Source organism: Pinus tabuliformis, chromosome 1_1 (genome assembly GCF_031772625.1).
Source record: "Pinus tabuliformis cultivar Carrire ecotype Pingquan chromosome 1_1, CPIR1, whole genome shotgun sequence".
NCBI lineage: Eukaryota > Viridiplantae > Streptophyta > Pinopsida > Pinales > Pinaceae > Pinus > Pinus tabuliformis.
In genome coordinates this window covers 59,819,690-59,832,304 of record NC_142297.1, presented here as the reverse complement: position 1 = coordinate 59,832,304, position 12,615 = coordinate 59,819,690, and the positions used below count along the sequence as shown (strand labels likewise).

Sequence of the window (12,615 nt, the reverse complement as noted above, 5' to 3'; positions counted from 1 at the left end):
TACTTTGCACAATGAAAAATATAAAGCAATAAATCATATATGTACAAGTACAAACACTTTTTAACAAAATATAGGAGTTGGAAGGAGGAGTCTCACTATAATAGAGACAGTATTCTGGGAGGGGATAAACAGGACCCTTAAGCCTAAAAAAGTCCACTAGAATAAATAAAACAGAAGACAAGCCCAACTTATAGAAGCCTTTTTCCTTTCCCCTTGAACCTTTAGTCAAGTCCATCAATTCCAACAGGAAGCCTTCAACACCAAGTCCACAAGCCATATGCCAGAAGCCTTTATAGCCGCCTTCAACACCAGCCAAGTCCAACAAGTCCAACAGAAGAAGCAAGCCTTTCACCTTGTACAATAATGTACAACCCAATCTTCGTTATATTAAACAAATCTGAATAATACAAGAGTGTATGGAATACAAGATACAATGAAAATCATGCTGCAGACTCTATATCGTATCTTGTCTTGCTGGTCCTTCGCTCCCGTTCTGCTCTCTAGTTGCCCCTTGTCCATCAAAAGGACAACAAATAGAGTCTCCAGGAGGACTGCCACCTAACACTGCTACAATTCGCTTCTGCTACAATGAACACGGGCTGATCCAAACTGCTCCTCTAGGTTGGCCAATACTTGAGCTCCAATTTTCCAATCTAGCAGTCGACTAGTCCATCAATGTACTGCAGATTAGGCTCAACAACTTCACCCAACCTTAAGCTATCAATGTCACTTTATGATGGCTTGTCACAGGCTACTTTGGGTAGCCAACACGTTGCCCTCCATCGGTCCAATGGCACCCAATCCAATCATTGCAAGATCTGCTCCTAGGAGGGACTTGCAACCATCAAGACAAGTCCTCCAGGTGGCTCCCATAGGCTGCAACAATACTTCATCCACTCAGCAAACACCACCAACAAGAAAGTGACCAAACATACCCTTTCTTGACCACTGGTTTTGTGTGTTTAATTATGAGATGACAGTCTGGTTATGGCCTTTTTCACAGCCCCAAACAAGTTGCAACCTCCTGTGTATAGCCCCAAATCTGGCCTTAACACTTTGTTGCCCCTTCCTTTGACTGCGACCTACTCACATGAGGCTATTCCATCTCTTGGCCTCAAACAAGGGAAAAAAATTGCTATAACTTTAGAATAGCCTGCAACCCTATACCTGTAGAAATACACAACCTAAAACACACTCACACAACCCCATACCTTCTCCAATTTACTCGGCCCTCCTTGCTTAGAACTCAACCTTCATTGCAGTGGAAAAACAACCCTAAATTCACCCAAAATGGCTCTTGAACTCCTTGATGTTATGCTCCTTGATTGCGACCCAATTTCAAAGAAGATTCTTTGGCTTGAATGATCTTGGATGTGGGAAATGATCTCACACACACCTCATATATATACCATTTAATCAGGGCTTCATTTGGATGTCAACATGGGCTTGTGCAAATGTTATTAGAGTTATAATCATTCGGCCGACTTGACCATACATGTGCAAAACCCAACAATGACATTCAAAAATTCATAACTCATGATCTAGAGCTCCGATTTGAAGTGATCTTTGAAGCGTTGGATTTTGCATGCTCAAATTCTTCATGGTTTTGGCCCAACTTCTTTGGGTACGAAACTCTAACCTTGGGTTCCAAGCCCATAAGTGACTCTTGGGGTGCTCCACCCTCCAAACCCTGAACCCTAGGGCTTGGAGTACCTCTCGAGCTACTAAAAAATCAATAAGGATCGTTAATCAAGCCATAATTTGCTTCCCCTTGGTTTATGTGAAAATTCTTAGTCTTCAAGGAATCCCTATTGCAGCAAATTTGAATTTACTTCTCCTACTTGATTTTAATATACATTATCAAGTTATTTTCTAAATACTGAATCACATTACATTTGCAGCCTACACTACTTAAAATTTGATTACATGAAATAGAAAACTGAGCAAAGAACAAGATACCTAGGACATAGTTATTTTTGGACAAAATGGTCCCCGGAAAAACCCAATGCAGGAAAACCGGTGCAACAACTCTGATGGTTTTCTATTACTAAGCAGTAATTCTGAATACAATGTTGGTTGCCCTCCTGACAAACCATTGACAAAGAAAATACAATGGCGGAAAACTGAGTGAGTTTTACCTCACTTCACCCGGCAGATTCTGGCTGATCCGGCAACAAAACTGGCTAACCCCAATGGTCACTGCGTTGGTCCTGCGTCAGCTTTGCGCTGTCTCTTCTGCCTTTTGCGTCAACCTTCCCAGTTGTTTCGACAGCTCCTCTACAGTTCAAACCTTCTCTGTGAGGGAAACTACTGCTTTTGTGTGCCCTTCTCGCTCTGCGTCAGGCTTGCGTGGGCCTAGATTGGCCTAGTGTAAGTCCTCCTAGCTGCTGCGCTGCCTCCAATAGTTTCTCTCTGCCTCTCTATCAGTACTCTCGAACTATCCCTGCCTCTTTGTTGCAGAATGATCACCTAGTTCAAAATCTCAGCTTCCTAGCCCCAGAAATCGAACTCTAGGTCAATTCGTTTTCTCTGTGTGTCTTTCTAAATGAACCTCAAGCCTCCTTATACTTTTCTCATTAAGACTTCAATGACCGAGATTAAATCTCTAATCAATAGCTAAGATTAAAACTTGACTTGATCCGCCTTCTAGATCATTCTCACCCATTTTTTGATTAATACCCATTAATATTTTAATTTTCCTAAGTTTAGACTTAGGAAACCCATTAAAAATAGTAATTATTTTAATAAAATATGATCCGGGTGGAATTTCACCAAACGGTTTATGAGTTCTTTAGAACTCATGTGCCTTATCTTCTTTTCCAATTTTCATGGCTAGAGCACATTTGATGCTACCAAAACTAACACTCCCTATTAGTGAAGAAAGTGCTCTAGCAACAATGTCTAACTACATGCTGCTCTACTTATGAAGCATCTCCTTTCTGCACTGTTGCTGCCACCAACACTGTGCTACTGCTGCTACTGTATTGCTACCCATGACATTGCCACTACCATTGATGCATATGTACTACAACTCCCTCTGAAATGCTGCATCTGCTATGCTGCTAGCACTGCCACTGCTAACACTACATTCATATTGCAACTTAGTTGCTGAGAGAAGCAATTGAAAAACATCCAAAATTAGTTGAACTTAACTTTGTTCAAAATAATACCATGAATGTTGGAATTTGACTGCTACTAGTGTTTGACCCTCTGAATCTCCTGCACTGCTGCTGACTTCTGCACTGCTACCAACCTTGCTCTGTGCTGATCAACTCTTGGTCTTGGGCTACTGCATCTGTCTCTCCCAACAATCCACTACATCATCTTACACTAAATCCATATTGCTATTGCCAAATCTTGGGCTCCTGTAGTAAGGAATTTGATCGAAGAGGTGGGCTCCTCAAGGATCTTGCCCACATGTATTCCTCCTGACTACAACTCACTGTCGCCCCATTTCCCTCTTGGAGATGCATGGGCACTCATGGCAAACTCATCTTTGTCAATCTTTGTTGGAGCAGCCTTAGGATCATGTTTCTCATCCTTATCCTTTTACTTCAAAGGACATTAGGATGCAAAGTGGTCCATCTCGCCACATCTGAAACACTTTACCTTCAAAATGTCCTTCTGCTTTTGCTTCTGTTGTTCCTTTGATGCTAGAGTTGCATTCTCCCCCTCCTCCTTGGCCTTCGTGCCACTCCCACTATTGCCATTGAGGTTGAACTTTACCAGGTCCCTCCTTAATTCCTCCTGTTGAAGGGTTGCCCACATCTCTTCCTATGAAGGTAGTCTTTCCCTGCCCATTATACTTTGGACAAAGATTTGCCATTCATTTGAGACTCCATTTGAGGCCGTCCTTACCATCACAGTAGACTGAGGAGTAGACTCCACTGCAGCAAGTTGGTCTCTGGTGTCCTAAAGACGTTGAAGATAGGAGTTAACGCGTTCTCTCTTCTGCATCAATTTCCGCTGCAATTTTTGTTCTAGGTACATCTTCCGTTGTTTGGAAGAGCCTTGATATAGTGAAGACAAAGCTTCCCACATCTCTCGGGTTGTATCGCCTTGCAAGTGTGAGACCACATGAACTTGAACTCCATCGAGTATTAACATCTTCGGCTTCCCCTGCTTGGCTTTGTACTTCTTCTTTTGATCATTGTTAACAGGAACAACCACAACACTCTTGATGTAGGCTTTGAGATCATACTCCTCCAGAACAACTAAGATTCTGGTCCTTCCATATGACATAGCTGGAAGCTCCTTCCAACCTGTCCTGATCTCTGAGCCCATGTGATGCCATCTCACCCAAACTGTCAAACTGACTCCTCTAGTCATTGGTCAACACTGTTGCTCGACAAATGAGAAATTCGAGCTTTTGGTGAGAAAATTTCTTTGAGGAGAAAATTCCCCATGTGTCTTCGCCCTATTTCGATGGATTTCTGCCCTGGCATAAATTACGCCCTTCAAGCATTGCGATGAGGCTCTGCGTCACTCCCTCTGCCTCTGCAAACGCATGAACTATAAATCGTACCTCTTGGTCGATTCTCTTAGAGAGAGATTTCGTCGGAATCTCTGCTTCTCGGGAAGGACTGCGCAATCCCTTCAAGGGGATTCGAATTGTTGCCAAGTGCAACTTTTGGCCTCTTTGCTCAACGCTGGATCTTCGCTTCCTATTTCAAAATCAATGCTCTAATACCATGTGAAAATTCCTAGTCTTCAATGAACCTCTACTACAACAAATTTGAATTTACTTCTCCTACTTGATTTTAATATACATTATCAAGTTATTTTCTGAATACTGAAGCAAATGACTTCTGCAACCTACACTACTTAAAATTTGATTGCATGAAACAGAAAACTGAGCAAAGAACAAGATACATAGGACATAGTTATTTTTGGACAAAAAAGGTTCCTGGAAAAACCGGTGCAACAACTCTGAGGGTTTTTTATTATTAAGCAGTAATTTTGAATACAATGCTGGTTGCCCTCCAGACAAACCAGTGACAGAGAAAATACAGTGACGGAAAACTGAGTAAGTTTTACCTCACTTCACTCGGCAAATTTCGGTTGATCCTGCAACAAAATTGGCTAACCCTAGCTATCACATCGCTGACCCTGCGCCAGCCTTATAGGCTCTGCGTCAGCTTTGTGCTGTCTCTTCTGCCTACTGCATCAACCTTCCCGGTTGTTCCGGTAGTTCCCCGACAGTTTTGGCTTTCTATGTGGGATCAACTACTGCTTCTGTGCTGGCCCTTCTGACTCTGCGTTAGGCCTGCGTGGGCCCAGCTTGGCCCATCGTCAGTCCTCCTAGGTGCTATGTTGCCTCCACTAGCTTCTCTCTGCTTCTCTATCAGTACTCTCGAACTATCCCTGCCCCTCTTCTATAGAATGATCACCTAGTTCGAAATCTCAGCTTCCTAGCCCCAAAAATCAAACTCTAGATCAATTCGTTCTCTTCGTGTGTCTTTCTAAATGAACCCCAAGCTTCCTTCTTATACTTTTCTCGCTGAGACTTCAAGGACCGAGATTAAGTCTCTAATCAATGGCTAAGATTAAAACTTGACTTGATCTGCCTCTTAGATCATTCTCACCCATATTTTGATTAATACTCGTTAATATTTTAATTTTCCTAAGTTTAGACTTAGGAACCCCATTAAAAACATTAATTATTTTAATAAAATACAATTCGGGTGGAATTTCACCAAACAGTTTCTGGGTTCTTTAGAACTCATGTGCCTTAGCCTCTCCACCAATTTTCTAGAACTCATGTGCCTTAGCCTCTCCACCAATTTTCATGGCTAGAGCACATCTGATGCTACCAAAAACTAATAGTTTATCTCTCACAACCTACTCTAGAGACTAGCTTCAAAACAGTTGAGAGAAAGGAAACTACTTTAAATAGGCATATAATTTAAAATAAACCAAGATTTTGTATCTTACTTATAGATTGTAGATTTACATTTCATATAGGATAGTAAAGCATCTTTAAAGCAACACCTGTTCATTCGCTGACTTGGTAAGAAATTTATCTTAAGCGAGTAATTGACTCCATTAAGGCATAGATCTTCATGATAAATCTAATCTAATCTTCAACTTGCTAAATTAACCAAGTTGCTAGGCCATTATGTTGTTTCCTGGACTTGTTGATTACCAACAAGTTTCCCATCTTCACATTTTATGGGGATTATCCCCCCATAACTTGCTGTAGGGAGACAACTAAAACAAAGGGGCAAGAATAAGAGTGACAACCCCCGCCCTGAGCATTGTCGCATATTGCCTATACAATCTGAGCGACAACACGACAAATAATGATTAATCAATATTGCAATCTTCACGAGTAAAAAACAACACAGAAAATAAAAGACTGGAACTGAGAAATATGCACACACAAGAATTTTGATACCGTTATTTTTGGACAAGTCGTCCCTTGAAAAAACCGCGAAGGGAAAACCAATGCAGTAGATGAGGGTTCTATTACTATCTTTAGCAAAATAGAGAAATTACAACTACTTTCCTTTTAGTAACAAAGCTCTGACAATTTTCTCATTGAAAAATATACTGGGAAAACCCTTTTCCCTCCAACAAGTTGATTTGGCCTCCTCTAAGCCACTCACACTCCTCTCTGGCACTCACATTGCTGCCTAGAAATGTGCACTACAACCTCTAGGAAATTTGCACAGCCTCTGAGACTCCTCCTTGCAAGTCATCTTGCCTCCCTCTGCCTTTTGAAGCTACTCGCACCTCCTTCTGGCAATTAGAAGTGATTCACTGCAGTTGCAACTCACATTAGGGAATTGGCTACTCGCACTAGCTGAATACAACCTCCCTGCTGGAAAAATCGACCTCCTTTCTTGACCTTGGAACGTTGGAAACCTCTTAAGAATTTCTATGGAAATTCTCACTACTGAAATCACGACTACTGAATCTCTCCCCACTTCAACTGTGCCCTTGTTGAATCATTGCAACTGAGTAGTCGAATTGCTCTCTCAATAAATTCTGTTTTCTCTAAACCTTTCATCCTGCTCTTATAATCTCTTGTTATACTCTCAACGACCATGATCACATCTCAACCGATGGCTAAGATCATCTTGACTCTATCAATTAACTTTTTCAGAAGTGTTTAGAGCAAAATCGACCTCCCTCAATTAATCTAATTTAATTAGCCACTTTTCCTAAGTTAGACCTAGAATATATTTAATTATAGGCTAATTAATCTAATTGAGTTGTTTCTAAGGATTTTCAGACAAAACCTTTTATGGGTTTTGGAGATCTCGTGTTCTTTAGCCTCTTAGACACCATAGAGACTAGAACATCTATCTACTGCTACCCCAAAAGCTAACACTCCCTCTTAGCGAGGAAGGTGTTCTCCATTACTCCCATCTGCTCCCTAAAATAGACAAACTTTTCCCTACCCAAGGCCTTTGTGACTATATCTACTATCTATTGATCTGTGGGAACATGGTGTAGTCAAACTGAACCATGCCGTTGGTGTCCAATCATCTGTGATTGGAAAATATTGCACTAGTTGTTGTGAATTAACTTTCCTCTGGTAAATTAATTCCTTAACTTCTACTAGCCGATTTGACCTCTTGGAAGCTACTCGGCCCCTCCCAATCAATTTGGCCTTCCTCTAAGACCCCGAATTGACTTTTGCAACTGCGTACCAACAATTTACTTCATTCTCCGACAAACTCGCACTACTGGGAAAATAACTCAGCCTCCATTGGAAACCAAACCATTAAACTGTGAATTGCTTTTCCTCTACAAATTGATCTGACTCGCAAAGTGTCTTGTTTCCCCGACAACTCCCTCTACCTCAATCAACGCGCACTACTGGAGAGACTACATCCTCCCTCTACAAATAGATCTCTCTTTTCTATTGAGAGGCTAAAAATCTTTGCGAAGATAATACTTCGATAATCACTGTCCACCAAGCTACTGCGCTACCTTGATTCACTTGCTACATGTTGTAGTTGAACCATTTTGCGCTACTCTGATTTAACGCTGCTGATGCCTTTGTGTTGTTGCTATCATTGCAACTATGAGTACTGATCTCACTACTACTATGATTCTTGGGCTCCTGTAGCAAAGGTACAACAACTGGATCTGATATATTGATCAAGCCCTCCTTGGCTAAATATGACGTCCTCGCTGTTCCTCCCTTGGACACTACCTAATCTGACATACTAGAGTGTCATATTACTCCTCTTGAGGATGATGTTGCAAACATTGCGAATTCCTCCTCCAATCTAGAAGACAAATCCTCGATCTTTGTTGAAGCTACTATCTGCTTCCCCTTCTTGTCCTTCTTCCTCTCCAGACAGTAGCTGACATAGTGACCAAGGTCACCACAGTCGAAGCACTTGACCTTCAACATATCTTTCTTCTTCTTTTCCCCCTTTGAGTCTTGTCCCTAGTTGAGACCCTTCTTTGCTTTTCCCTTTCTTGCAAGGGCAACGTTCTCCTCCTGCACCTTCGCTGTCTTGCCACTATTACTGGTAGTGCCCTCAACCAAGCTAAGCCTTAACTGTTCCCGAGTGAAATCACTTCATAGGTGTGTGTTTCCAATCCGGAAGCTTGTCATGCCCAGAAACTACCTAGATGAATGTACAACATTCCTTGGTAAACCCATTGAGTGCTATGCACACTAGCTTGTCATTTGTTGGTTTCTCTCGTATTGCAACAAGTTCCGTTGGTCAATAGTTGTCATTGATGGAAATATAAGCACTCTTGATGGATGCTGCACTATTGGAGGATTATAATTGATGACATACCTCAGACTTGATGACATATATTATCATGTGACTTTAATCCTTTATATTAAACCAATGTTAAATCGGGCCTTTGAATAATAATCCATTATCGAAGTAATAAACTTTGGAAACCTTTTAACCAAAGTTCACAAATGAGAATATATCACAACACATATAATAAAGCCTTATCGGAGAAATATCATATTGGCATTTTTATTGTGTGCCACCATTCAAAACCTTTGATCTCCGATATGTGATATTATATAACCTCCGAATTGCTCCGATTTCCGATATGCGGACCCGACTTGATTTAAGTTAACGAGTTAATTATCAAATCACATCCGCCACTTTATTGAAACTTTTGAAATGTCACCTCTGAGAAGACTTAATCTCCGATTGCCGATATGGTTGCGGATCTGATTGGCTTTATCATAATGTTTTTAATATAATATTGTGTCCGCTGCATTGAAACTTTCCTATATCACAAGTTTTGCAGGCAGTGTCATGTTAAAGCTTTCGATACCCAAACCTCCGATACCCATACAAAGAAAAATAGTTTTTGACGTCTATCCGACCTATACCCTGTCTCTTAAGTATCACAAAATGTGTATAAATAAACATCACAGACCTTCAATTCATCTCATCCTCCTCACACTCCTCTCTGTCACTCACACACACTGCAGTGTTTATGAATTTCGCATAGCTAAATGCAACATTCCGCTGCTTTCAAAAGCAAGTCGTCCTGCTTCCTGTTGCCTTCAAAAGCTACTCACACCTCCTTTCGACAACTGGAAGTGATTTATTGCTCCTGCAACTTGCATTGGGCAACTGGCTACTTGCATTAGCTAAATGCGACCTCCTTGTTGGAAAACTCGACCTCATTTCTTGACTCTAGAACATTGAAAACCTCTTGATAATTTCTCTGGAAATTCTCACTGTTGAAATCCCTACTACTGGCTCTGTCCCTAGTTTAAACTGCGCCCTTGTTGAATCATTGTAACTGGGTAGTTGAATTGCTCTCTCAATAAATTGTCTTCTCTAAACCCTTTGTCCCGCTCTCATAATCTCTCATTGGACTATCAACGAACATGATCACATCTCAATGAATGGCTAAGAACATCTTGACTTCGTCAATTAACTTTTTCGGACTTCTCCAAAGCAAAATCGACAGCCCTCAATTAATTTGATTTAATTAACCACTTTTCTTAAGTTAGACTTAGGAAATATTGAATTATAGGCTAATTAATTTAATTGAAGTGTTTTTGGGTTTTGGATATTTGGTGTTCCTTAGCCTCTTAGACACCACAGAGATTAGAACCCCTGTCCATTGCTACCCCAAAAACTAACACATACATTGGAAAATAACATCCATACTCATGTAGGTATATTTGCTCTTAACAAATTCTTTAATGTAAGGAAAATTGATTTGATCTTTGACATATGTGATTAATACTAAATTTGATATATGTTTTGTTGTGAACACTTTGAGCCAATTTATGATCAAAGTCCAAGAAGAGATTCCTTATGTTGTTGCAAAACATACATGTGCTTTGATACTTGAAGGGTAAAGTACATTATGGTAAGAGGTATGGAGAAGGTGGTGAGTTGATTCTTCATTGGTTCGTTGAATTATGCATAATAAATGTTAGAATAACAAACCATTGTACGTCGACTCATGCACCCACACCGACTTAGACTTGATATGGTTATCTTGATGGAAGTACATGCTGAGAAACAATATGATGATAGGTGGAACCCAACTTTTTCTATCTGGGTTTTGGATATCTTATGTTCCTTAGCCTCTTAGACACCATAGAGATTAGAACACCTGTTCGTTGCTACCCCAAAAACTAACACATACATTGGAAAATAACATCCATACTCATGTAGGTAGATTTTATCTTAACAAATTCTTTAATGTATGGAAAATTGATTGGATCTTTGACATATGTGATTAGTACTAAATTTGATATACATTTTGTTGTGAACACGTTGAACCAATATATGATTAAGCCCAGGAAGAGATTCCTTATGTTATTGCAAAACATACATGTGCTTTGATACTTGAAGGGTAAAGTACATTATGGTATGAGGTATGGAGAAGATGGTGAGTTGATTCTTCATTGGTTTGTTGAATTATGCATAATAAATATTAGAAGAACAAAACCATTGTTTGTCGACTCATGCACCCTCACCGGCTTAGACTTGATATAGTTATCTTGATGGAAGTACACACTGAGAAACAATATGATGACAGGTGGAACCCAACTTTTTCTACTAAAAAGCCATCGATTAATAGGTGGTGTTCCAACCTAGATGATTGTAACCGACCTCTAGGATATGGAATTTATCATTGCTGTTTAGTTTTAATGTCCAGCTTTATTGCTGCTAGTTAACCTCTAGAGTTGGTTTCTTCTCTTTGTTCTCTAGCCATGGACATATGATTGTTGTTATGTTGGTTTTTTATATCCCTTTGAGTTTGAACTTTCATATTTTTTTTGATAACCTTGTGGGTGTAGAGTAGGTGCTTGGTTTTGGGTGGTGGTTGGTTTTGGGTGGTGGTTGGTTTTAGAACATAATGTTACCTATGTACATTATATAAAACAATTTAGGTTTAATTCTATCAATTTCAAAATAAATTGGAATAACGGTAAAGATTTTGGTACCTTTCCAAAAGCACGCTTGTATTGCCTCTTTGAGTTATTTAATTATGTTAGTTATTATATGAAAGTTTTATTAGAACATAATGTTACTTATGTACATTATATAAAACAATTTAGGTTTAATTCTATCAATTTCAAAATAAATTGGAATAACGGTAAAGATTTTGGTACCTTTCCAAAAGCACGCTTGTATTGCCTCTGCGGTGAGACCTATACTCATTTAGCATAATAAATATTAGTACACTCTTAACGCTTATCGTAGCCAAAATCAAATATAGCTTGGAGGACTGTTCCACAAATTTTAGATGGATATTATCTCACCCTTGAAGATACTTGGAATTGATGTACCAAAGTAAACCGTTCGACGACGCAAATTCCAAATCCAGTTTCGCGGAACTTCAATTGGATGCAAGCTTGTTTCGTGATCAGCAAAGACCTGCACCAAATATATCACTTTGTTAGAATATGTATCAGATTGAATTATAGTGCTTTTAGTTATGGACAACACATGATGACAATTTATTTGATTTCTTCTTAAAACATGTTGATAATCATGGGGATACTAAATGAACTGTAGTGTTTTCTTTGTTGTGGACAACACATTAGGATAATTTGTTTGGTTACCTCATCAAACATGCCAATAATCACAGTGATCTAAATTCATCCTGCATACTGATTTAGCGTTCAATTATATTGAATGATTTCATGCAACTTGAGGAAACTATTAAAACTTCAATTTTTTATTTCATGTGGTAATATGTCATTTGCTTCATGGAACTTGAGGAAACTATTAAAATTTCCATTTTTTATTTCATGTGGTAATATGTCATTTGCTTCATGGAACTTGAGGAAACTATTAAAATTTGAATTTTTTATTTCATGTGGTAATACATCGTTGCAACTGTTCTAGTTGAAATCTTGCTAGTTGATATAAAGGCTCTTGTAAGAAGGAGTGAGCAGCAGGTGAGAGTATATATTGTGTTTTATTTAAATATAAAAGTGATACTAATCTAGTCGTTATACCTTATTTTCTCATCACAAAGTTTCTTATCTAGTAAAGGAAGTAAAGATATCTATATGCATTATTATAACATGAAAGGCAATACGTTTTTGCTATAATAGCTACTGTTTTGTTTGTTCTCTATCTTCTCAAGAAGAAAGTATTGGCTATAAATTTGTCTCCTTGTCTTTGGAGTGGAATCTTA

General features: G+C 39.3%; 1 protein-coding gene across 1 annotated transcript in view; it reads right to left on the bottom strand.

Annotated features, from left to right (window-relative positions):
• Positions 1 to 12,615, bottom strand: part of LOC149211554 (uncharacterized) — a 350,089-nt gene that overhangs the window by 62,270 nt on the left and 275,204 nt on the right. Inside the window, exons 24-25 of the mRNA XM_089388429.1 lie at positions 11,732 to 11,846; positions 11,582 to 11,620 (exon numbers count right to left, since the gene is read on the bottom strand). Coding sequence (XP_089244555.1) covers positions 11,582 to 11,620; positions 11,732 to 11,846 — 154 coding nt within the window. The remainder of the gene's footprint in view (positions 1 to 11,581; positions 11,621 to 11,731; positions 11,847 to 12,615) is intronic.